Raw genomic sequence first — 27841 nt, forward strand, 5'->3', positions numbered from 1 at the left:
GGCAACCACTCTCCGAACCCAGGGGCACTTCCAGCCCCAATATGAGGATCAGGTCCTGAGATTAAGCCCAACTAAAACAATGGACAGCCAGAAGACCCAGAGTCCGGAGTCCATGGGCTGTACCGTGAACCGGAATGCGGACGTCAAGCACCGCACCATGACATGCGTAATTAAATCTTGACCGGAGATTTGGTGCTAAAAATTATCTTAAAATCCTGCCGGAGAAAATGCCGTGGCTCTAGTCAAGATTCCGTGATGCTATGGGTGATTTTGCATTGTTCAGGATGTCAGAGTTTTTCTCTATGGACTCAAACCATTTATTGCCATCGGTGTCAATGTCAGTGGATGTTAAACTGAAAGGAGACGGTGAGAATCAGGTGTGACTGAGGAGACTGTATAACTTAGTGATGGGGGTATAGATGTTCCATTGGTCAGTGAAATGTTTCAACCCACACTGCTGTAGCAATTGTCCATAGCGCCACCAGTGGTAGGAGGACCAACGCAGTGGGCACTGTCTGCTCAATTTGCCTCGCCATTCCATTGACACATCACTCCCAGTCCAGGACACAAGTTTGGTTCTTCAAATGGAATTGCTTGCAATACAGTAGATACTTCGGGGAGTCCCGGAAAGGTGTAAAATCCAGGGGTAGAGGGATAATGAGTATTGTGTGACTGTGGGTGGATGGGCGCAGGTAGATTTGGCCGTATCAAGTCTTCAGTGGATAGGCCCAAGATGTTTGGAAGTGAGTGTTTTTGTTTAAAAACAAAACAGTGTTCTCCTTCATACTTCAATTAATGCCTGGCGCTCTACTGTTAACTTTGTTTGTTACAGAGCAGCAAAATCTCACCACAACTGTCCTCAACATGGCTGAATGGGCGGGCAGTGGAGGAGTTCCAGTGATGTCAATATCAGGAAAGATCACGGGTATGTCGGCAATTGCCTTGACTCTGTATCTGGATTTAATGCAGTGTTTGCATTTCACAAAATATTTGTGAAAGCAGCAGAGAGATGAGAGAGAGAGAGAGTTAACATCTCTGGGAGAACACAGTCACAAGTGGAATTAGTACAATTTCCTCCCCACCTCTCCCCGACCCTCCTTCTCCTGTTCGTCTCTCCCCACCTTCCCTTCCCAGTTCCTCTCCGTCTCTCTCGACCCCTCCCTTCACAATCTCCTCTCCGTCCCTTCCCCCTCTTCTCTCCAATCCCTCCCTACTCTCCTCCGTCTCTCCCCACCCCTCCCTTTCCACTCTCCTCTGTCTCTCCCATCCCTCCTTCTCCCTCTCCACTCCGTCTCTCCCCACACTTCCCCTCACCTCTCCTCTCCGTCTCGCCCTACCCCTCCCTTCCCCCTCTCCTATCTCTCTCTCCCATCCCTCCTTCTCCCTCTCCACTCCGTCTCTCCCCACCCTTCCCCTCACCTCTCCCCATCCCTCCCTTCCCCCTCCATTACCTCTGTCTCTCTGCCTCCTTCTCTTTCTCTCCCACCTCCGACTCACCCCACCCCCCACACCACCACCGGATCTGTCACCCCTCTCTCCTTGACACCCTCTCCAGACCCGTCTCCCTCTACCATATATAACTCGCACTGTTTTCCTTGACGTGCTGCACCATCTTTATGTTCCAGAGAGGAAGTCACTGCCCAATACGGGGTTGGCAATTTCTTTAATTTTCCCCGTTTTTCTTCACAGGTCTGAGCTCAGGGATCACCGAGCTCCTGGCAAGCTGGAACGATTCCCAGCTGCTGCAGTTGACGGAATTCTACCGGGACAGGCTGGAGCAGGCGATGGAAGGAGGGGTGCACGGAGTGAGCCTGGCGTTAATGGCCGAGAATCAGTTCAGCAGAGAGGAACATCGTGTGAGTGGGAGTGGGAATGGGTTTGAATTTTCACACATCACAGGACTGATGGGTGTCGGAACTCTCACTCATCGGATATTAAATTAGATACAAAAGAACAGCTGGGAAATAAATACTGTGAATACAATCACAAAAATGTGAATCTGAACCAGTGATAGAAAGGGGTGAAAATACCCCGTGGACTGGTGGGTGGCTGCTCAGTGTTCAGAGTGAGTTGAGCAGGTAACAGTTGTGTGGGCTTACAGTATTAAATGGAAATATGACTGGAAGTTTCGGTTTGGGATGAACGTGCAGCGTGACAGCAGGATGGCAGTGAGAATAGGGACATCATCTGTGGATGCCACAGGAGCTTGAATGTGTTCTGTTCTGGGTGGAGATGATTGTGTTACAATCTGTAACTGCAGACAGTGTGGATCGGGGAATACTGCCATATTGTAATGTGTAATCACTGAATCAACCTCCACTGGAAAAGGCAAAGGAAAGGCATCAGGTGTCAGCCGGTAATCCGCTGTCATGTTGGACACTGGCGGACTGAGGAGATGAATCACATAATCTTTTCTGCAACTTCTCCGAGACTGTTCATTCTGTTATAAAAACCCTCCTGACGTCTTTCTTCATCTGTGATCATTATTTTCAGATTTCTGTTTTACACCGTCAAATCCGGTGAGGAATTATTTATGCACTTGGAGCCACATCAATGAAACGGTCACAGACCAGCCAGGATCTCATTGACTGGTGGACCAGGTTCACGGTGAATGTCCCTCCGTGTGCTCTGCACTCAGAATGTACTGTCCATGTCCAGACAGGATCAGCACCCGTCCTGGTGACTGTTCAGTGTGATCCCGTTACAGAGCACGTCATTTACTTCTCATTCTCTGTGTGAATCTGTCAGTCCCCAATATGTTCACCGTTACTCTTCACAGAAAATCTCTGATCTCGCTGATAAGGAAGAGCGGGCGGACAGTTCTAAACTCCTCCTGAGCCTGGTGATGGAGAAGGGCTCCCACGCCCGGAGGGTGATGTGGGAAACCTTTGTGAAAATGCGGAATTGTGTCCCAAAGTTGGACAAAATACTGAACGAAATTCAGGAGCATGGTGAGTCAATATCAGAGATTAATCTATTTTAAGATTCAAGCTCTACATATTTAATAATTCCTTGCATTTCAATTCCCCAAATTGTTTAAATCCGAACAGGTTGTGTACCGCTTCATCGACCTGTCCCGAAGTTTCCCAGTGAGCTGAAAGGTAAGTGAAGAAACCGCTGTTTACACCAAAGGTTGATATTGTGTAGGGACATATCGTTGTTGAGCCAGGGGGACTTGACCAGGTAAATGTTCCACCGTGACACAGGGAGACACAAGGAACACGTGTGCTGGAAGGTTGGTTTTCAGAGGACGTGTATTGTACCGGATGACTGGAAAATTGCAAATGTTACCCCGCTATTTAAGAAGGGTTGGAGGCAGCAGAAAGGAAACTATAGACCAGTTAGGCTGACATCAGTTCTTGGGAGGTTGTTGAAATCGATTGTTAGGGATGAAACTATGGAGTACCTGGAGACACATGAGCAGATAGACCAAAGCCAACATGGTTTCCCGAAAGGAAAATCCTGCCTCTGACAAACCAACTGCAATGATTTGTGGAAATTAGAAGCACGGCAGACAAAGGAGATGCAATAGACGTGGTGTACTTGGATTTTCCGAAGGCCTTTAACACGGTGCCGCACATGAGGCTGCTTAGGAAGATAAGACCCAATGGAATTACAGGAAAGTTACTAGCTTGGGTGGAACATTGGCTGATCGGCAGAAAACAAAGACTGGGAATATAGGGATCCTATTTTGGCTGGTTGTCGGTTACCAGTGGGGTTCCCCGGGGGTCGATGTTCAGACCGTTACTTTTTACGATGTATGTCTATGATTTGGACTACGGCATTAATGGATTTGTGGACTGTAGTGTTCTCATACAGATGTAGCAACTCTGAACTAAACACCCAGGTAAACCGTAGTCAATGAAGACAGGATCCCAGTGAGATTAACCATTTATTGTTCACTCTTCCACATTAACGTATGGTGAAAACTGTTGATAAAACAATACAAAATATATACAGTATTTGCTTCCTTCTGGGCATCACATTTACATCATAAAAACTTGTAAAAATAAAACTATAACAAACTATATTACATTAAAGTCTCATTAAAGTACAACATAGTCAGAATCTACCTACGCCATCAACTGCTTTAAATACACTTCAACACAAACTGTCCAGCAACGCTTTCAATAACACAGGAAAATAAACTTTATCAACCGTCATTACTTTTAACAGAATCAGTGTTAACATTTTTACTTCATGTATCGATTATCTTATAAACGTACGGCATTGTTTTTATGATGTTTCTTAGTGCGTAGAATGAAAACTTTTCTCGCCCCAATCCTGCAAATACAAGCCCCCTTCTTCCCGTTTCTCCAAACCGGTATTTTCCCACAAGACGCGGCAGAACCGTGTGACGTCATCGTATGCCGCGATACATCACAGACAACGAATTTACTTTCAACAACCTTAACTTTAACTGGAAAATAATTACAAACGAATTACTAAAGCGAAAATGTAATAGAGCTAAACAAATGCCTTAAGGCAACACAGTGACTAAATTTACCGATGATACAAAGATAGGTGGAGGAGCGGGTAGTGTTGAGGAAACAGAGAGCCTGCAGAGAGATTAGATAGTTTAGAGGAATGGGCAATGAGGTGGCAAATGCAATGCAATGTTGGAAAGTGTATGGCTATGCTGTTTGGTGGAAGAAATAAACGTCAGACCATTATTTAGATGGCGAGGAAATTCAAAATGCAGAGATGCAAAGGGACTTGGGAGTCCTTATGCAAGATACCATAAAGGTTAACCTCCAGGTTGAGTCGGTTCTGAAGAAGGCGAATGCAATGTTTGCATTCATTTCTAGAGGTATAGAATATCAGAGCAGGGATGTGATGTTGAGGTTCTACGAGGCACCAGTGAGACCACACTTGCAGTATTGAGTGCAGTTTTGGGCTCCGTATTTTAGAAAGGATGTACTGATGTTGGAGAGGGTTCAGAGAAGATTCACGGGAATGATTCCAGGAATGAAAGGGTTACCTTATGAGGAACGTCTGGCAGCTCTTGGGCTGTATTCCCTGGAGTTCAGGAGAATGAGGGGAGATCTCTTAGCAACGTTCCGAATGTTAAAAGGCCTGAACAGATTACATATGGCAAAGTTATTTCCCATGGCAGGGGATTCTAGGACAAGAGGGCATAACTTCAGGATTGAAGGACGCCCTTTAAGAACAAAGATTCGGAAAATTGCTATAGTCAGAGGGTGGTAAATCTGTGGAATTTGTTGTCACTAGCGGCTGTCATTGGGTGTATTTAAAGCAGAGATAGATAGGTTCTTGATTATCCAGGGCAACAAAGGGTATGGGATGAGAGCAGGGGAGTGGGGATAACTGGAAGAATTGGAGCAGCCCATGATTGAATGGCGGAGCAGACTCGATGGGCCGAATAGCCTACTTTTGCTCCAATATCTTATGTTCTTATGACATTAAGAGAAACAACACAGAACGTTGGATTGTTTGCTGAAAGGGAACATACCTCTCTGGGTTCTGCAATGACAGGTACCTCCACCAGAGTCAAAGTGGATAAGACGACAATCTGGAAGAGTGAAAATCAGATTTTCCTTCCTTTTTTTATTGCAAAAGGTGAAATCATTCCCCTACAGCCACCCAAAGCCTGGAACAGCCCTCATCCTAAATCACTTCTTAAAATTCCCTCAGATCCTGCAAGTCATTAATTCTAGAACTGGGAGTCCATTGAAGTTCTCGTTACAGAGAAAACAATGACAGCATTAATTTAATGTGAAAAGCAGTTAGCATCCCAAAATGGTCTGTTCAACCCCAAAGCAGCATATGAACCCCATTCTGTTCACATCTGCACTCCTTCGGTGCAAACACTGCTACAGTTATGCAGTCTAATTTCCAGCTCAAGAATCCTGGGACGTCCGTGTCAGTGAGGGTGAGATTGGGAACAAAATCCTCAGCTCAGTCAGAAGCTGAAATTCACATATGCCGGTTTGTGTGATGGACTCTGTGGAAGGGTGAGAGATGGGAATTAGGACAGAGAAACCGAGGGTTGTGGGATTGCAGCTGAGAAGGTGCAAAGGACTGAAAATATCTAGAAATAATATTGGAATTAATTGCATTGTGATCGGCTGGATTAGAAGCTCACTACATCCGGAAGCGCATCATGCCTGTGAAAATGGAGCCCGGGCAGTACATGGGCACAAAAGATTGTAAGGCTTCATAATCGCAGACTGAGTTGGATCACTGAACGCCACATTTATGAGGAGAGTGCAAAGGAAAGTCAGATATTGCAAAAGTTACTAATCTTAAAGTAGCCCAGGTTTTATTTGAATATTTGAAGCTCTTGAACAGAAACGTAATGAATCTCGACCAGAACACTGGGTCAATCTCTCTTATTGCCAAGTTCAAATTCCAAAGATGTTAATTTACGTATGACTCCAGGGAGAGATGAATCAAGGAATTTAGAATCTGCTCCTGCCTCTGTCAACATTGTTAATGCTTTTCCAGTCTACATTCAGACAGTAAAGCCCCCAGTTTCCCTGCACCATGGATATGGTACATAGAACTTAGAACATAGAAATTAACAGCACATTACAGGCTCTTCGGCCCACAGTGTTGTGCCGAACATGTAACCTACTCTAGAAACAGCCGAGAATTTCCCCAGCAGATGGACCTCTATTTTTCTAAGCTTCATGTGTCTATCCAAGAGGCTCTTATCTGCTTCCACCACTGACACTGGAAGTGCATTCCACACACACAATACTATCTATGTAAAAAAACAACTTACCACTGACATCCCCTCGGTATCTATTTCCAAGCACCTTAAAACTCCACCCCTTGTGTTAGCCTTCTCAGCTCTGGGAAAAAAGCCTCTGACTATGCACGCGATCAACGCCCTTTATCATCTTATACACCTCTATTAAGTCACCTCTCATCCTCCATCTCTCCAAGGAGAAAAGGCCAAGTACACGCAACCTACTCTCATAAGGTCCGCCCTCCAATCCAGGCAACATCCTTGTCAATCTACTCTGCATCACTCTGTAGTATCCACATCCTTCCTGTCGTGAAGTGACAAAAACTGAGCACAGTACGCTGTGGTGTCTGACCAAGATCTTGTATAGCTGTAACGTTAACGCACAACTCTTGAACTCATTCCCACGATTGATGAAAGGCAACACACCATACGCCTTCTTAACAACACTGTCAACCTACACAGCTGCCATGAGTGTCTTTTTGACACGGACCCCAAGATCTGTCAGATTCTCCACACTGCCATGATTCTTACCATTTACAGGTATATTATATTCTGTCTTCAAATTGGACCTACCAAAATGAACCACTTCACACCTATGTGGGTGGAAGTCCATCGGCCACTTCTCAGCCCTGTTCTGCATCCTATTAATGTCCCGCTGTCACTTCTGAATACCGTCCAGACTATCCACAACATCACCAACCTTTGTGTCATCATCAGTCTTACTAACCCCCCTCCCACCCCCCCACGTACTTCTTCAGCCAGGTCATTATGAAAATCAGAGTGCGAGGAGGGGGGGGGGGGGCGGTGCAAGTACGCTTTTCTGCAGAACACCACCAGTCGCCAACCTCCATGCGGAACACGAAGTATCTACGACCACCCTGTGCCTTCAATGGGCAAGCCAATTCTGGATCCACAAAGCAAGGTTTCTTTGGATCCCATGCCGCATTACTTTCTGAATGGGGAACCATTGCATGGGGAACCTTATCAAATGCCTTACTGAAATCCATATACACTACATCCACAGCTCAACCTTCATCAATGTGTTTTGTTACATCCTCAAAGAATTCAATCAGGTTCGTAAAGCACGACAGGCCCTTGATAAAGCCATGCTGAATATCCCTAATCAGATTATGTCTCTCAAAACGCTCATAAATCCTGCCTCTCAGAATCTTCTCCAACAAGTTGCCCACCACTGATATAAGACTCACTGGTCTATAATTTCCTTGGTAGTCTCCACTGCCTTTCTTTTACAATGGAATGACGTTTGCAAATATCCAATCTTCCGGTACTTCTATATTGATGATACAAACACCATCGCCAAAGGCTCAGCAATCTCTTTTCTCACTTTCCACATCAGCCTGGGATATATCTCATCCAGTTCCCGTGACTTATCAAACTGAATATTTTTCAAAGCTCCAGCACATCCTGTTTCTTAATGTCTTTATGTTCAAGTCTTTCAGTCCGCTGTAAGTCATTCCCACAATTGCCAAGGTCATTTTCCCTGGTGAATACTGAAGCAAAGTTTTCATTAAATACCTCCGCTACCTCCTCCGATTCCATGCACATGTTTCCACGATCGCACCTGATTGGTTCAATTCTCACAAGGCGCATCCTCTTGCTCTTCACATACTTGTAGAATCCTTTGGGGTTTCCGTTAATCCTGCTCAGCAAAGTCTTCTCATGGCCCCTTCTGGCTCTCCTAATTCCATTCTGAAGCTGTCTCCTAGCCACCTTGTAATTTTCTAGAGCTCTACCGGTACCTCGTTTCTTGAACCTTTCGTAAGGTTTCCTTTTCTTCTTAACTAGATTTTCTACATCTTTTATACACCATGGTTCCTTACCTCTACCATCCTTTCCCTGCTAAAATGGAACATACCTATGCAGAAATCCATGCAAATGTTTCCTGAAGATTTGCTGCTTTTCTGCCGTGCATTTCCCTGTGAACATTTGCTCTCAATTTATGCTGTCAAGTTCATACCTAATAGAATAATATATACCCCTACCCCAATTGAATATTTTCCCAAATTGTCAGCTTCTATCCCTCTGCAGCGCTCCGGTGAAGGAGATAGGAATTGTCACTACCTCCAAATGGCCCTTCCACTGAGAGATCTGACACCTGACCGGGTTCATTTTCCAATACCAGATCAAGTATAGACTATATTGTGTCAGGAAACATTTCTGAACACACCTAACAAACTTCACCTCATTTAAACCCCATATTCTAAAGAGATGACAATTTATATTAGGACAGTTAAAATCTCACATCACAACAGCCATATTATTATTGCACCGTTCCAGAATCTGCCTCCCTGTGTGCTCCTCGATATCCCTGTTACAACTGGGATAGTAGAGTTATTAGGACAGCAGAGTTATTTTCCCTTTCCTGTTTCTGGCTTCCATCCAGAATGACTCAGTAGATCATCCCTCCATGACGTCGTCCTTTTCTGCAGCCGTGACACTATCCGTAATTAGCAACGCACCACCCCCACCTCTTTTGCTTCCCTCTCCGTTCATTTTGAAACATTTAAATCCCGGCACATTCAGCAGCCATTCCTGCTCCTGAGACATCCAAGTTTCTGTAATGGCCAGAACGTCACGGTTCCGCGTGTTGATCCACGCTCTAGGTTAATCGGCCTTGTTTATGATACTGATTGTATTAAAATAGACACGTCTCAAACCATTAGGCTGAGTGCGTCTTTGCTCTAACATCTGCCTATCCTTCCTCAAAAACTCGCTACAAGCTGTCTCTACTTGCGCTCCAACTACCTGATCCTTTGCCTCTTCAATTCGGTTCCCACACCTCTGCAAATCTTGTTTAAACCCTCCCCAACAGAATTAACAAACCTCACAGCCAGGATATTGGTCCCCCTCATATTCAAGTAGAACCTGTTATTTTTGTACACGTCACACCGCTGCGGAAGAAGTCCCATTGATCCAAAAATCTGAATCCCTGCCCCCTTCTCCAATCCTTCAGCACGAATTTATCCTCCACCTCATTCTATTCCGATACTCACTGTCGCGTGTGCACAGACAGCAGTTCCGAGATTACTACCTTTGAGGTCCTGCTTCTTAGCTTCCTTCCTAACCCCCTCTATTCTGCTTTCAGGACACACCAATTTCAGAATCTTGAGGACAACCTCAGAAACACACGAACCCTGGCACCTGGGAGGCAAACTACCATCCTTGTTTGTGCCTTTCCACCACAGAATCACCTATCTGTCGCCCTAACTATAGATTTCCCTCTCGCCACTGACTTCCTCTTCCGTTCTTTACCTTCCCGTTCTGAGCAGGGCCGCGGATGCATCCCCCAGTTAAGATGGAATACCTATTGTTTAAGGGGACAGCTACAGAGGTGCTCTCCACTATGTAACGCCCTCCCTTCCCTGTCCTGACAGTCACCCACTTATCTGTCTCTTGTGACACTGGTAACTACCTAACCTAAATTGATAAGGTCCCACAAGGAGATTGGTGGGTAAAATCAGAGCTCTTGGCATTGGGGTGAAGATATTGACATGGATAGAAAACTGGTTGGCAGGTAGAAAGCAAAGGGTAACGGTGAATGGTGGTTTCTCGGAATTGCAGGTGGTGACTAGTTGGGTGCCACAGGGCTCGGTATTGGGACCACAGCTGTTTACGATTTACATCAATGATTTAGATGAAGGCATTGAGAATAACATCAGCAAGTTTGCTGATGATACTAAGCTGGGTGGCAGTGTGACATGTGATGAGGATGTTAGGAGAATTCAGGGTGACTTGGATAGGCTGAGTGAGTGGGCAGATACTTGGCAGATGACGTTTAATGTGAATAAGTGTGAGGTTATCCACTTTGGGAGTAAGAACAGGAAGGCAGATTATTATCTGAATGGTGTAGAGTTAGGTAAGGGAGAAATACAAAGAGATCTAGGAGTCCTTGTTCATCAGTCACTGAAGGTGAATGAGCAAGTGCAGCAGGCAGTGAAGAAGGCTAATGGAATGTTGGCCTTTATTACAAATGGAAATGAGTACAAGAGCAAGGAAATGCTTTTGCATTTGTACAGGGCCCTGGTGAGACCACACCTGGAGTATTGTGTACAGTTTTGGTCTCCAGGGTTAAGGAAGGACATCCTGGCTATAGAGGAAGTGCAGCGTAGATTCACGAGGTTAATTCCTGGGATGTCCGGACTGTCTTACGCAGAGATGTTAGAGAGACTGGGCTTGTACACGCTTGAATTAAGGGAGATTGAGAGGGGATCTGATTGCAATTTATAAGATTATTAAGGGATTGGACAAGATAGAGGCAGGAAATATGTTCCAGATGCTGGGAGAGTCCAGTACCAGAGGGCATGGTTTGAAAATAAAGGGTAGGTCATTTAGGACAGAGTTAAGGAAAAACTTCTTCTCCCAGAGAGTTGTGGGGGTCTGGAATGCACTGCCTCGGAAGGTAGTTGAGGCCAATTCTCTGGATGCTTTCAAGAAGGAGCTAGATAGGTATCTTATGGATAGGTGAATCAAGGGATATGGGGACAAGGCAGGAACCGGGTATTGATAGTAGATGATCAGCCATGATCTCAGAATGGCTGTGCAGGCTCAAAGGGCCAAATGGTCTACTTCTGCATCTATTGTCTATTGTCTATCTGTAGCTCCTGTCTAGCACCTTCTCACTCTCCCTGACAAGCTCGATGCACCCGGCACAGATGTGGCCATCAGGGAGGTTGGTAGTCTCTCGGACATTGCACATCTGACACCCAGAACAGAAAACTGGCCTCGCAATCAAACCCCCTATACTAATACTCTCCCTCCCTCACGCTCTCTATCTCTCTCTCTCACTCTCCCCCTCCCTCTATCTCTCTTCAAATCGACTAGTCCGTCGTTAATGACTCTACAATTTCTGCAATTCTACAATACGTCTCTACAAATAGCCTGCAAACTTCTTCCTCACTGTTCTTCAGGCTGTTTGCCGAGGAAACAGACGCGGTGGTGAAATTCCCACACCCATTTCTGAATACAATACAGATTCTCTCCCTGATTATTGAAGAACAAAATTTCTACCACTGTCGCATTCTCTAAAGTAACTATTTCAATAATCAGTGTTTTCCTAAGCTCCCTATTTCGCCCAAGTACATTGAATAGAGAGCCCCCGCACTCTCAGCAGGGTCCTGACAGACTGTGTGACCTCACACGCCCCTGACAGTGTCCTGACCCACTGCAAGACCCCCCACACACAGCTGGCAGTGCCTTCTTTACCACAGACTGAACCTGTTAATTAACCTTCCGGGAGTCTTGCATGAGAACTCCTAAGTTCCTCTTCACCTCTGATGTTTGAACCTTCTCCCCATTTTGATAATAGCTCTCACTTTTTTTTCTTTTTATCAAAAATGGATTACCATAGATCTCCCAATACTGTATTCCATCTGCCGCTTTTGGACCATTCTGTCAGTTTTATCTTGTTCAGCTGCCTCGTTTTCTTATGTTCCCTATCAGCCATATGACACCTTATTAAACGCCTTCTGAAAATTCAAGTACAGTAAATGACATCCACTGTCCCTCTTTTGTTCTCACTGCTCGTTACTTCCTCTAAGAACTCCAAAAGATTGAGCAGGCAAGATTTCCCTTGACAGAAACCATGCTGGCTTTCACTTATTTTATATAAGTCTCCAAGTATTTTGAAACCTCATCCTTAATAATAGACTCCCAACAACTGAGGTTATGCTAACTGGCCTATAATTTCCTTTATTTTGCTTTCCTACATTCTTAAATCTTTTTAATAGATTCATTTTGTTGGATTTCAACATCTTCCCAATCATCCAACTTCCCACTTACATTTGCGACAACGTGTGCCCTTTCCTTGGCTTTTATGCAGTCCTGAACTTCCTTTGTCAGCCACGGATGCGTAGCTCTGCTATTTGAGAACTTATTTCTCTGTGTGACATATCTATCCTGTGCCTTGTGAAGTATTCCCAGAAACTCCAGCCATCTCTGTTCTGTTGCCAGTATCCTCCTCCAAGCCTCCGGTGAAAGCTCCTCTCTCATGCCTCAGTAATTCACTTACTCCATTGCAATACAGATACATATGAGACAGGCTTCTCCCTCTCAAACTGTAGTATAAATTCAATCATATTATGTTCACTGCCTCCTAAGGCTTCCTTTATGTTAAGCTCCCTAGAAACTATCTGTGTTATTACACAACACCCAGTCTGAGATAGCACAAGCACAGGCTGCTCTAAAACGCCATCTCATATGCGTTCAACAAATTCCTTCCCTTGCGATCTGACACCAGCCTCAGTTTCCCAAAGCCCTTGCAAATTGAACTTTGCATTACAATTGTGTTATTACCATTATAACACGCTTTTCCAGCTCCCTTTGCAAAATCAACCCCACATTGCTACTATTCGAAGACCTATATATCATGTACATAATGTTATTTTAAACATTGCAATTTCCTAACTCCACCAACACAAACTCAACATTCTCTAACCCTTTTTCACATCTTTCTAAAGATGTAATTCCAACTCTTACCAACAGAGACACACCACCGCCTTTGCCTTCCTGCCTGTTCTTTTGATACAAAGTATATCATTTGATGTTCAGGTCTCAACTATGGTCTTCTTTCAGCCACGACTCAGTGATGCCCACAATCTCATACCGACCGATCTCCAATTGCGCGATGAGTTCTTCCTCCTTATTCTGAAGGCTACCCACATTTAAATCCAGCATTTTCAGTTTTTGCATTTTTCGCTGTTTTGAATTTTGCCTCTTTGGGTCAATTTAACTCTTTGCTTTGTCTGCATTTGTTCCCAATCATGGGCTTGTCCTACCTTACGTTGTATTTTCACCCATCATTTACTTGTAAACCTGCTAGCTCATCCTCAGCTCTATCATACTGGTTCTCATCCTCCTGCCATATTTAAAACATTCCCGACAGCTCGAGTAAATCTTCCTGCAAGAATATTATCACCACTTGGATTCGAGTGCAACCTAACCTTTTATACAGGTCCCACCTGCACCAGAAGAGGTCCCAATTATCGAAAATATGAATCCCCGTTGCCAGCTCCAATTCTTCAGTCACACATTTATCTGCCACCTCATTGCATTGCTGCCCCGACTGTCAAGCGGTAAAAGCAACTATCTTGAGATTACTACCCCTGTGGTACTGTCTCACAGCTTTTTCACCCCATCTGAACTCCTTGTATTTATTTTTCAGGTCCTGACACGCTGTGAGGCCCGAGCCACTGCTGGCAGGATCCAGCACACTCTGAAAAGCCACACATTCCTGATAGGGTTCCGACACGCTGAGAGACCCTGCACACTCTTGGCAGGGTCCTGACACACAGTAAGACCCCACACACCCCTGACAGGGACCGGACACACTGTGAGACCCCACACACCCCTGCCAAAATCCTGACACACTGTGAGAACCCGCACATCCCTGACAGTGGAGAGAGTGTTGTAGGTCAGGTAGCTGGACCTTGAGAGTGGAGCAGCACATGGAAGTGTGCTGCTGTGGCCTTTATGAAGACTTGATTGCGAAATAGAGAACTGTCAGCTCAGTATTCCAGACTCGTGATTTTTCCAATTAGAGAGGGCAGGTAATACAGTTGGAGTGGTTTATATACTGATCTGGGGGATTTCACAGCTGCACTCAGGGAGGACATTCTGGGGAGTTAAAACACTGAGGCAATATGGGGAGAGCACAACAATAATATGGATACTGTCACTGATGGGTTTTAATAAACATCCCCTAGAAGTCATCAGGAACTGATTGGTAGGCAAATTTTGGAAAGGTGCAAAAGCAGAAAGTTTGTTGTAGTGGGTAATTTTCCCTGTGTTACTGATGACCTAATATATTTTACCCCGTGTTTCCTTACTGCAAGAATATTTTAGGAATCTCCGATGGAAGGATGTGTTCTTGGAAAAATGTGTGTAATGTCTGAAGTAGAGGAGAGGCCATACTGCTGCCGGTATTGGGATGTAAGCCTACAAGATGCTCGGTTTCAGTGGTTGAGACTTTGGGATCAGTGAACACAACTCCTGTTCTCAGATGGGTATCAGTCAGGAGAGGCATAAGATTATGCGGTATGGAGTGTGGGAAAGATAAATTGCGGGAAGGCAGATTAAATGGCAAAAGGTTAGACTGGTAGCAGCTGCTATTGGGCAAATCCACAACTGGCATGTGGGGTCCATTAAATATCAGCTGATTAGAATTTGGGACTGTGTTCCACAGGGGATTAAAGTCAACGATGTGGAACTTGACGAGAGATGTTGTAAATTTAATCTGAAAGGGAGAGATAAGGTTTATGTTGCTGAAATAGAAACATAGAAAACCTACAGCACAATACAGGTCCTTCGGCCCACAAAGCTGTGCAGAACATGTCTCTACTTTAGAACTACCTAAGCTTACCCACAGCCCTCTATTTTTCTAAGCAAGAAGCCATCAAGGAGTCTCTGAAAGACTCTACCATTTCCGCCTCCACCGCCACTGCCGGCAGCCCATTCTACGCACTCAACACTCTCTGTGCAAAGAACCTACCCCTGACATCTCCTCTGTACCTATTTTTCAAGCTCCTTGAAACTATGCCGTCTCGTGGCAGCTGTATAAAACTTAGGTTTGGTTGCACTTGGAACATTGGTGCAATTGTCCCCCATTATAGGAAAGCTGTGAAGGCCTCAGGGGGAGCTCAAGAGAAATACAACTCACATCCTAGATTAGAGGGCATAAACTTTAAGGAGTGGGTAGATTAGCCTGGATTGTTTTATATGAAGTTTAAAGAGTTGAAAGGATACCATATGTTCGGTTATAAAATCGAAAGGTGAAGATAGTAAGAGTGTTTCTGGTGTAGATATGTAAGATAATAGAGGCTATTGATTTGGGATGAGATAAGGGGAAGATGTACAGTGCATTTTCTTTTACACAGAGTGGCGGGTGCATGCAATATGCTGCCAGGCGTGGTGATCCAAACGGATATCAGCGATTTCAACAGGCACATCAACAGTTAGGGAATGGGGTGAATAATTACCCCCAGAGGCAGGTAGGATGAGATACCCCCCACACACCTCTGACAGAGTCCTGACTCACTGTGAAACCCCATACGTTCCTGACATGGTCCTGACACACTGAGATCTACACGTCCCTGACAGGGTCCTGACACACTGTGAGACCCCACACAATCCGGACAGTGTCCTGACACACTGTGAGACCCCACACAATCCGGACAGCGTCCTGACACACTGTGAGATACCACACACCCCTGACAGGGTCCCGACATACTGCGAGACCCCACACAGCCCTGAAAGTGTCCTGACACAGTGTGAGACACCAATGGCAGGGTCTTGACACAGTGTGAGATCCCACACACGCCATACAGGGTCTTGACACACTGTGAGACCCCACACACTCCTGTCAGCGTCTTGACACAGTGTGATACCCCACACACCCTTGACAGGGCCATGACACGCTGTGAGACCCCACACATCCCGGACAGAGTCCTGACAGACTGTGAGACCCAACACGCCCCCGACATGGTCCTGAAACACTGTGAAACCCCAAACATCACCGTTAGGGTCCTGACGCACTTGAAGATCCCACATGTCCCCGATAGGGTCCTCACACACTGTGAGACACCCCCCCCCCCCCCCCCCCCCCCCACACCCCTGGGAGAGTCTTGCTGCATTGTGAAACCTGACACTTACTTGAAAGTGTCCTGACACACTTTGAAACGCCTCATGTCCCTGACAGGTTCCTGACACACTATGAGACGGCACCCACCCCTGACAGGTTCCTGACACACTGTGAGACACCACACACCCCTGGCAGGATGCTGACACACTGTGAGACCCCACAAGCACCCGCATGGGACCTGATACACTGTTAGACACCACAAATGCTCGCCGGCGTCCTGATACACTGTGAGACACCACAAATGCCCGCCGGGGTCCTGATAGACTGTGAGACCCAACACGCTTCCGACATGGTCCTGAAATACTGTGAAACTCCAAACATCACTGACAGGGTCCTGATACACTCTGGGATTCCACACAATCCTGGAAAGGTCCAGACACACTATGAGACCCCACACGTCCGTAACAGCGTCCTGACACACTGGGAGACGCGAAACAACCCTGACAGGGTCTTGATAGACTGTGAGACCCCACACACGCCTGGCAGGTTCCGGACACACTAAGAGATCCCACACACCGCTGTCAGGTTCCTGGCACACTGCGAGACCCCACACACTGCCGGCAGGTTCCTGATACACTGTGAAACCCACACGTCCCTGATAAGAGTCCTGACACACTGTGAGATCAGATCTTATCAGGGAGATTAATGTAAATGAACCCTCAGATGGCAGCTGGGACTGCATGAATTGGGAAGTTTTTAAAATCTAACTAAAGACAAAACAAAAAAAAAATAAAGAAGAGATGAGGGCAGAAGAATTGAAATTATCGGCTAACACACAGAAAATGATGGGGAAACTCAGCATCTATGGAGAAAGTACAGTCAACGTTTTGGGCCGAGAACATTCGGTGGGACTGTAGAAAAAACGCTGTTGGAGGAGGTTTGAAAGGTGGAGGGCGGGGGTGGAAGGGGAGGCGACAGGTGAAACTTGGAGGGGGAGGGATGTGCAAAGATCTAGGAAGTTGTTTACTGAAAGATTCAGAAGGCCATGGAAGAAAGGAGAAAGGAGGGTGGAGAGAGCACCAGAGGGAGGTGTAGATGATATCGGTGTGGCCTCTTGTATATCGGTGAGACCCGGCGTAGATAGGGAGACCGTTTTACCGAGCATCTACACTGTGTCCGCCAGAACAAGTGGGATCTCCCAGTGGCCACCTATTTTATTTCCACTTCCCATTCCCATTCCGATACGTCAGTCCATGGGTTTCTGCAATGTCGGGATAAGGTCACACTCAGGTTGGAGGAACAATACCTAATGTTCCGTTTGAGTAGCCTCCAACCTGATGGCATGAATATCGATTTCTCAAACTTCCAGTAAATTTTCCCCTCCCCCTTCACCTTTCCCCATGCCCTCGTACTTCTCTCATGTCATCTCCTTGCCTGTACATCGCCTCCTTCCGGTGCAAACCCCGCCCCCCCCACACACACCTTTATCTTTCTTCCAGGGCCTTCTGTCTCTATCAAGAAACAACTTCCTAGCTCTTTGCTTCATCTCTTCCCCTCTAAGTTTCACCTATCGCCTGGCTTTTCTCTTTCCTTCCACCCCACTCCCAACCTTTCAAATCTACTCCTCAGCTTTTTGTCTCCCGTCTTGCCGAAGGATCTCGGCCCGAAACATCAACTGTTCCATAGGAACATCAATTGTTCCTGGCCTGCTGAGTTCCTCCAGAATTTGTGTGTGTTGCTTGGATTCCCAGCATCTGCAGATTTTCTCTTCTTTGTGGAATTATCGGCCAGTTAGCCTAATCTAAGTGATTCGGAAACTTGGAATCTATAAATTATTTTAAATTACTATGATTGCACATTGTACATTCAGGTGGAGTCGTAATGTAAGGATTTTCACTCGTGCATGTGAAGGATGCAAGAAATAAAGTCAATTCAATTCAATTATTAATTTTCAGGTTTCAAGGTATTTGGAGCTAGGGAGCCTAAGACTTTTGCACAGTGCTGCAGTAATTTTAGGTATTGTACTGTACATAAAAAACATATTTCATGACATATGTGAGTGATGATAAACATGATTCTGATATGGGTCTCTATCGTGGACTGAGAGTGGGAAGGGGATAGGGAGAGACGAATCATGGTTGGGAAAAGGGGAAGGGAGAGGGGAGGGAGCAGGAAGTACCAGAGAGACATTCTGTAATTGTCTGGAATCAAATGACCTTGCTTGGTATTTCAGTGTCCATGCCGATACTCCGTGCCCATCACTCCATTTCTGCCACCTACCCACACCCGTCCCGTGACTGGGTTACTAAACTAAGTAATACGGTATCAAAAATGCAAATATACATATAAAACAGGTTAGCAATGATCAATACAGAAGTATAGGAATCAGAATCAGAACCAAGCTCTGTCAAAGTTCAGGGGTAAATAAATTGTCCTGAGAGTAAACAGAGTTCGGTTCAGTTCAGTTCGTGTTGAGGAAGGGGCTGTTGCAATGTTCGAGAGAGAGAGAGAGAGAGAGAGATGAGCAGTTGCAGCAGGCAAACCTTCCGTCGTCTTCTTGTTCCGTTGTGCCGTTGCGGTCACCGGTTATGACCCTTCCGTTCCAGGCGAGACCGTTCTTCAGTGGCAGACTTGTCACCAGGGCGTCGGTGGACACACACACAAGTCCCCATCTGCCTACCTTCATCCACGGTGAGCTTTGGACCGATTCCCCGGAACCGATCCCCCAGGCCCCCACCTTCCTGTGGGTGCACAACACTCGTGCAGTGTCTCGTGGCGTGTCTGCCGGTGCCTCGGCAGACCCGTCTTTTATCTCCCCTGATGGGATATCAGCCATCTATCATTCAACATGTCCATGTCCATCAAACTAAGCCACTCCCTGCTGTCTCCTCAGGAAGGTTAACGAGCAAAGCAGAGTGTCCTTGTACCAAAAGGTAAATAATCAGTGAAGAAGCCATAACACTAAATCATGCGTCTCTCTGTCTCTTATCTCTAGCAGATACCTCTCCCTCTGTTCTTCATCTCTCTCTGTCATTAGCAGCATAGTTCACGGGGGGGGGGGGGTCAACTCTGGCCCCCATCTCCATCTGGTTTGCTTATCACACATAACAAGCCTCATGATACAATAAGTCAAAGTCAGTACAGTTTATATGAAGGGAATTCTTGCTTTACGAATTTGCTGGAGTTCATTGAGTAAAAAACCAAACAGGGTGGACAAAGGAGAGGCAATGGATGTCATTTACTTGGATTTTCAGCAGGCGTTTGATATGTTTCCATGCATGAAGCTGCTTAACAAGATAAAATCCGATACCGTTACAATAAAGATACTGGCATGGATAGCGGAATAGCTGACAGGCAGGAGGCAGTGAATGGGAATAAAATCGGCCTTTCCTGTTTGGCTGCCGCTGACTGGTGGTTTTCCTCAGGGATCAGTATTTAGGACGGCTACTTTTCACATTGTTTGTCAATTACTTAGATAGTGGAACTGACGGCTTTGTGTCAAAGTTTACGGATGATACAAAGACAGATGGAGGGGTAGGTAGTGCTGAGGAAGCAATGCGATTGCAGCAAGACTTAGACAAATTGGAAGAGTGGGCAAAATATGGCAGATGGAATACAGTGTTGGAAAATGTATGGTAATGTATTTTGGTAAAAGAAACAATAGTACAGACTGTTATCTAAATGGGGAGAATGTTTAAACATCAGAGTTTAATGTGGCATCACGTTGTGGGCCGAAGGGCCTATTCCTGTGCTGTTCTGTGTTCTGTCCAGGTCCTGTGACAGCTGAAATCCTGAACCACCTGCTACAGAAATTCCTCGGTCTCTGCTCTCTTCACCACCCGACCTGTAATCGGCATGGTTTTCAAATTTGTATTTAAAGTCATAGACCAGTAGCATCTCCCCTTTCTCCCCTTTCCACAGACGTTGTCTGACCTGTACTCACATCTACACTCCCGTCCTTCTACAGCTGTGCTGCAGAGAACAGGCCAACATGCTGCATAACTGTGGCGGACTGGAAGGCTCTACAACGGGTAATCAAAACTGCCCAACGCATCATCGGCACCCCCAGCCTACCTTCCATCAGAGATGTATATACAGAAAGGCTCCGGAAAAGGGGCAGCAGTATCAGGAAGGATCACACCTATCCCACATATCAAAATGTCACAGTCCCTTCTTACAATTCCCCATTTGCTATTACATCTTTAATTGGGCTTTAATCCCCTAGTCTGATTTCCAATCATTCCCAATACCACTAATTCTACCACACCTGGTTCCCATTAGCGAGCATAGGTTAAAATTCAAGCGTCACAGCCAAGCTTTGCCAGTTCGTTGGTCGACTCCAGTGTAAGTAAACATCGTTTCAGGATTCCTTAGGACTGTCAGTACTAACTCTGCATCATTCCCTGGATACTCTACATAAACCTTGTCTCCATGTAAAGACTCTCCTGGATACCGGTTCGCCATTCACGACGGTGCTAACGCCTCACGACTCGGACTCCGTGCCTGTGTCCTGCTCTTGGGTTCATCCTTAACCACGACCTTGCAACACAAAATCAGTTACTTTCCTCAAGCAGTAAGACTGATCAACACCTCCAACGACTAAGCCACCCTTCCACAACCAACAACCCCCCACCCCATCACCAGCACGGTTTGAAAATTTTCTGTCTGAGCCACTTGAGGTCAGAGTAACTCCTGTGTCGAACGTGTTTATTTGTATTTTTCATTGCGTTCTTTATCTGAGTCTTTGTGCTGCATCAGATCCGGAATAACAATTATTTCCTTATTCTTTACACTTGTCTATCTTGTATCTGTTGAGTATTTACAACACATACTCTTTCAGAGACACGAGACTGCAAATCTGACGTCGCAAACCATTTTCTGGAGGAACTCAGTGAGCGGAGCAGCATCTGTGATGATGGGGTGGCGGAATTGTCTGTGTTTCGTGTCAATCTTCTGACTGTCGTAATTTCCTGAACAAGACAGTGACATTTCCTCTCCCAACCATCCACCCACAGTGCATGTACTGGTCAACAAAGCTACTTCTTTGTATTTTGAATCAGTGACAGTGAGAGGGGAGGTGGTGAGCTGTGATTCCCCGAACTGTTCCTTTGACAGAATGCTCACTATCCCTTTCTCTGACACCATACACCATATCAAACATTGGGCTTTCAAAGTTCTTCCACAGAAACAATGATTGCTCTGGAAGTAGTGGGAGGTTGTCCAGTACGGGACAGTCGGGGGTCAGTAAGCTACCAGGGAAATACCCACTTTCACAGCACAGTTAATTGTGAAATGTGATGATCTGGTGTTTATCAAGTCAGGGCCTCCATGTCCAGTTCAGGGTCTGTTAATCGAATTAGATGAATCCAATTAATGCAATGGCTTTGAGCTAATTCTTAGCTACTTAAATACAGAGTTCGGAGTTGAGGCATCTAACAGTTTGTCCACTCTCTGTTCCCATGGAAGATGTTCAACAAAAACACAAGGAGACTCTGCGGTCACAAACTGAAACACTGAGAGTGAACACGATCCTGATGACGGAGAAGGTGAAGGTTTTCCAGCTGCTTGATCGATACGCTGAGCTCACGGTCATTTCTACTGTTCGAGATCGGAGACTGTTGGAACATGAGCTGCTGGCGAGAGGCAGAGACCACGAGGAGTGGAGAGAGAATCACCTCCGTGGAGAGCTGGAAAAAATCCGGACTGATCAGTTGTTCCAGAGCAGCTTTTCCCGGAGTAAATCCACATCTGGGAGTTCGGCAGCAGTGGCCGGAGTCCCAGGGATCGGGAAAACAACAATGCTACAAAAGATTGTTTATGACTGGGCCACGGGGAAAATATACCAACAGTTCCAGTTTGTCTTCAGTTTCAAGTTCCTGGATTTAAACTCCATTAACTGCAGAATAAACCTGAGGGATCTGGTTCTGGATCAGTATCCTTACTTTGGTAAATTACTGAGAGAGGTCTGGAAGAACCCAGAGGGATTGCTGTTTATATTCGATGGTTTGGATGAATTCAAACACAGAATCGATTTTGCTGACATTCAGAGATACACAGAACCCAAGCACCAGTGCCCAGATCCTGAGTGGTGGTGTGAAGTGTCGGACATTGTGTACAGTTTAATCCAGGGCAAGCTGCTCCCAGGGTGTTCAGTGCTGGTGACCACCCGCCCCAGTGCGTTACGTTTATTGGAAAAGGCTGAGATCAGTGTCTGGGCTGAAATCCTGGGATTTTCTGGTGAAGAACGGAAGGAATATTTCATGAGGTATTTTGAAGATCAGACGGTGGCGGAAGCTGTTTTCAAACATGTGAAGGAGAATGAGATCCTGTACACCATGAGCTACAACCCCTCTTACTGCTGTATCCTCACTCTGACACTGGGCCCCTTCTTCACACAAAGAGTCAGGGACCCGCAGCGAGTTCCCAAGACCATCACCCAACTGTACTCCAACTATATTTACAACATCCTGAAAAACCACGGCCGTGAGATTGAGAACCCCCGTGATGTGTTACTCAGGGTTGGTCAGATGGCCTTCAGAGGAGTGTTTGAGAAGAAGATTGTGTTTACAGATGGAGATTTGATCGCCTACAATCTGCAGCCTTCCCAGTTCCTGTCCGGGTTCCTGATGGAGCTTTTGGAGAGAGAGGATTCTGCCCGGAGCGTGGTGTACACATTCCCACACCTCATTATCCAAGAGTTTGTAGCTGCAGTCGCACAATTCCTGAATCCACATCCCGGGGATATTCTGAAATTCCTCACTGGAGCCCACAACGCGACAGATGGGTGATTTGAGGTATTTCTCCAGTTTGTTGCTGGTCTCTCCTCCCCAATGACAGCTCGGGCCCTGGAGGAGTTTCTGGGTCCATTTCCAGATGAAACAAACAGCCGGGTGATTGACTGGGTGAAGGAGGAGGTTAAACGCCAGATTGCTAGCACGGTGAGTGAATCTGGTAAAAGGAGCCTCCTGAACACATTACACTACCTGGTTGAGTCTCAGAATCGTGGACTGGCTCAGGCCACACTGGAATCTATGAGAACACTTTCATTCAGTGGAATGACACTGACCCCGATTTACAGCACAGTCCTGTCTCATGCCATCGGACTCTGTGATACAATTAAACACCTCGACCTGGGGAACTGCCACATTCAATGTGAAGAAATCCAGCGGCTGGGACCCGGGCTGCACAAGTGCCAGGAATTGAGGTAACTTGATTTATCTCTCACTCTGAACTGTGAAACTGTTCCATTGTGTTGTTTCAATGTAAAGGAATGTGGGTACACCTTCAGTTAATGAGATTGAGAAGATTTGTGACAAATGCCCAGGGGATCGGTCAGTAAATCCCCAAAAACGGGAGGGTTCCGCGGCTCCTTGTGAAGGGATGTTGGAAACTTCATTAGATCAGTGAACAATGGCCATTGGCTTAATGGTAGTAAATCACAGGAATGGCCATGTTTCTCGCTGCCTGTGACACGTCCATTGACAATGTCCCTTCTCACTGTTACTGACACCCAGACCAACACTGACTGCAGCAGGTGGGTCAGAGATTCACACCCCCTTCCTGGTGAGGGACAAGAGGCCGTCAGCAGACTGTCCCAGTGAGAAGGAAAGAAATACCATTGTGAGATTGTCCTCCCCTGCCCTTCCCCGTTTGTGACTTTACTCACTTCCAGATACCCTTGGCCTCTATTCAGAACCTCCCCACCCGTACAATCTCTCTTCCCCATCCCCCTTCCTCTTGTGGGATCTCTCTTCCCCATCCCCTTTCCTCCTGTCGGATCTCTCTTCCCCATCCTGTTTCCTCCTGTGGGATCTCTGTTTCCCATCCATTCCTCCTGTTGGATCTCAGTTTCCCATTCACCTTCCTCCTGTCGGATCACTCTTCCCCATCTCCCTTCCTTCTGTTGCATCTTTCATCCCCATCCACCACACTCTTGTCGGATCTCTCTTCCCCATCGCCCTTCCTGCTGTCGGATCTCTCTTCTCCATCCCCCTTCCTCCTGTGGTATCTCTCTTATTCGTCCCTTTCCTCCTGTGGGATCTCTCTTCCCCATCCCTCTTCCTACTGTGGGACCCCCTCCTCCTTCCTCCTCTGGGATCGCTCTTCCTCAATCACCATCCTCCTGCAGGTTCTGTCTTCCAATCCCTTTTCCTCAGGTGGCTGCCCTTCCACCATCTCCCATCGACAATTTCACATTCACAAATCTTCCTCACTGTGGGACTTTCTCCCATCCTTCATCCCTTCGCCTTCCGACCCTCTTACGTCAGGAACACTTTTCTAACCATCGGAGAATGAACCGGAATATGACAAAGTCACACCGACAGAATGAATTACTGATATTCGGTGAATTTCCTGGAGCTGGTCAATGTGGGACATTAATAGTGATGGGAACTCCGATCAGTGATTTATTGAAGGGATTAATGTTTCCTGAAATATCCAAGTGAGAGAAATTCCTTTAGACACACTGTTTGAATCACTTTCTTCATCAATTAGTCTGCTTTTGTTTAGACTTTGGGGAAATGACCTGGGAGATTCAGGAGTGAAACTGGTGTCTGCGGCTCTGAGGAACCCGGAGTGTAAAATGCAGAAACTTTGGTAAGTACCAGACTGTGGGAGATTGTGTTTACAGTCACTGGGTGTCTGACACTGAACATTAATGTGATCAGTAATTGTGTTACTGATAAACACTGGGGATCTGTACCATCTCCTGTCTCTCTGTGTCCTTCACCCTCGCTCTCTCTCATCTCCAGGCTGAACAGTGTCAGTCTCACAGATTCTGGTGCCGAGGATTTCGTCTCCGCTCTCAGTACAAACCCATCACTAACGGTGCTGAGTCTGAATAACAATGGTCTGGGTGATTCAGGAGTGAAACTGGTGTCTGTGGCTCTGGGGAACCCCAAGTGTAAAATACAGAAACTGTGGTAAGTACCAGACTGTGGGAGATTGTGTTTACAGTCACTGGGTGTCTGACACTGAACATTAATGTGATCAGTAGTTGTGTTACTGATAGATACTGGGGACTTTTATTGGCTCCTTTGTCTCTGTGTCCTTCACCCTCACTCTCTCTCATCTTCAGGCTGGACAATGTCGGTCTCACAGATTCTGGTGCCGAGGATCTCGCCTCCGCTCTCGGTACAAATCGATCCCTGACGGGACTCAGCCTGGGATATAATAAGCTGGGAGATTCCGGTGTTAAAATGGTGCCTGCGGGTCTGAGGAACCCAGAGTGTAAAATTCGGAATCTGTGGTAGGTACCAGACTGTGGGAGATTGTGTTTACAGTCACTGGGTGTCTGACATTGAATATTAATGTGATCAGTAATTGTGTTACTGATAAACACTGGGGATTTGTACCGTCTCCTGTCTCTCTGTGTCCTTCACCCTCACTCTCTCTCATCTCCAGGCTGTACAAAGTCGGTCTCACAGATTATGGTGCCGAGGATCTCGCCTCCGCTCTCAGTACAATCCCATCACTGACATGGCTCGACCTGGGATCAAACTCGCTCACAGACCAATCTGTCCCCGCTCTCCGCCGTCTCGTACTGAACCACCCGAGTCTAGAGTGGATCGGGTGAGTGTTTGTGTTAATGTTCAATGTGATAAAATATCACTGGATCCGCGGGTTTTCTGGTGCTATTTGTCTGTGAGTGTTGTTGAATCATTAACCCCAGTCCCCTGTTACTGACACTGTTGTGTAATCTGTTAACATCATCTTTATTCTTTCATCTGTTTCAGGCTGCGGGGAAATCAGTTCAGTGAGACTGGGGGAAAGGAACTGAGATCTATGCAGGAACCCAGACCCGGACTGACAGTGACCGTGTGAACATCTGAATGTGTGAACATCCCCGCCCGCGGGATGGGGATATTTTGGCCGATTCCCGCCCTCCCCTGTAAAGTCCGCCCAATGTTTTCCGAACCGTTGATTCCCAACGATCTTTATGGAACAGGCTCCAGTCTCACGCCCGCGACTACGGAAGTGATCACGATCCCGCAGTGACGTATTTCCGCCTTCTGTCTGCCGGCCCTGGTTCCGCTGGATCTGCTGTTTAGAGACCCCGCCCATGTGAGATCCTGGGGAATTACACAGACCGAAAGAGCCCATGGATGTGATTCCCCGGGGTGTGATTATCCTGAGGGAGAATCATTTTGTTCCCTTTGCTGAGGATGGTGCATTCGGCGGTCTGTTAAATTGACAAATACCTCGGCAGTGACCCTGGATCTGCAGTGATCTCGGGCACAGCCCTGAAGTGTGATTTTATAATCATCGGTTCCCCGATGCAGAGTGACGGTGAGAAACGGGACTGATTATTCAACCGGTCACTCGTTGTCGCCGGTCAGTTAATTGTGTGTGACTGTGAGTGAGTCGGGAGCAGCTTATTTATTCCCGCACGTCAGCAGCTCACACATTGTTTAATCTACATTTGTCATGATGAAATCAATAAACCGCTGTAACTTCCTGTCCTGGTGCCGGATTCGAGTTTTATTTGAGGTTTCTGCTGCCCCCCGCAGCCTGTGCACTGCAACAGTGGGTCGGAGCTCCTCACACTGACACAGTAACATCTCAGGACCAGGCTGAGGGAGGTCGGACTTCACACCCGGAGTCAGACACAGTGTGAATCTCCCTCCACACCATCCCATCACACACTCCCGGAGTCAGGCAGTTAACGGTTAACAATCACATTTGGCTTCTAGGGTGGAATCGAAGTTGAGGATAAGTTTGAAAAGCGGGACCTAACACTTCCTGTCCTCTCACACGGACAGCGATCCCAATCAAATGCCATTCTTTCCCATTCATTCCCACCATCCGCACTCGCAATGGACCCAGTCTCTTCCCATTCACTCCACCCATCCGCATTCCTAACGGGACGTACCCCTACCCATTCGCTTGCATCTTCCAAACTTCCAATGGGCTCCACCCATTCCCCGTTACTCCCACTGTTTGCCAGCCAAGGGGCCCTCACCTTCCGAATTATCCCCACCGTCTGCACCGCTTCCCATTCACTCCTATCGTCCGAACTCCCAATGCGCCCCATCCGTTCCCGTTCACTTCCAATGGGACCCATATCTTCAAATTCACTCCCCCCTCTGCCTCCCAACGGGACACCTTCCAGTTGATTTCCGACGGGTCTGTGAACCTGGAAACTGGTGGGACGCCCGAATTCCATGTTTGACAGAACTCAGGGCGGCGTTTAGGGACAAGAATGCGGGTGGGTTGATTAGTTACAGGCAAAGTCCAATCGTGTGCATGTTGACGGCTTTGCAAAGCTGACGATGCTCATCTCCCGGCGGAGAAGGTGGATACGATCGGACTTCAGGGCCTTCCTGAAGATGGCGAGGTCGGGTGGGGGAGTGATGATAGAGGTTAATGGTTTCCGTGTCCCCACGGCGGATGATTCATTGCGCCCGGTTTCGGGTGCCAGCATTGCACGCAGGTGTTTATACAGGGCACCATGTCCCAAACTGGGAATTCTGCCACGCACGATTCCCGATCTCTGTCTCCACACCGAGAGTTTTACCGCGCACGGTGTCGGG

At 46.7% G+C, this 27841-nt stretch overlaps 2 protein-coding genes across 2 annotated transcripts; both read left to right on the forward strand.

Annotated features, from left to right (window-relative positions):
* Positions 1-836: 836 nt before the first annotated feature.
* LOC140720649 (NACHT, LRR and PYD domains-containing protein 3-like) lies at positions 837-23098 on the forward strand. Its single transcript, XM_073035488.1, has 5 exons — positions 837-925; positions 1690-1856; positions 2780-2951; positions 3051-3101; positions 21777-23098. Exons 1-5 carry the CDS (start codon positions 865-867, stop codon positions 23096-23098), a joined length of 1773 nt encoding a protein of 590 aa, XP_072891589.1. The 5' UTR covers positions 837-864.
* A 42-nt stretch (positions 23099-23140) lies between these two features.
* LOC140720650 (NACHT, LRR and PYD domains-containing protein 3-like) lies at positions 23141-26767 on the forward strand. Its single transcript, XM_073035489.1, has 6 exons — positions 23141-23514; positions 24819-24905; positions 25061-25231; positions 25387-25557; positions 25713-25880; positions 26045-26767. Exons 1-6 carry the CDS (start codon positions 23141-23143, stop codon positions 26130-26132), a joined length of 1059 nt encoding a protein of 352 aa, XP_072891590.1. The 3' UTR covers positions 26133-26767.
* The last annotated feature ends 1074 nt before the right edge of the window (positions 26768-27841 follow it).

Source organism: Hemitrygon akajei, unplaced genomic scaffold (genome assembly GCF_048418815.1).
Source record: "Hemitrygon akajei unplaced genomic scaffold, sHemAka1.3 Scf000045, whole genome shotgun sequence".
NCBI classification, from domain to species: Eukaryota; Metazoa; Chordata; class Chondrichthyes; order Myliobatiformes; family Dasyatidae; genus Hemitrygon; species Hemitrygon akajei.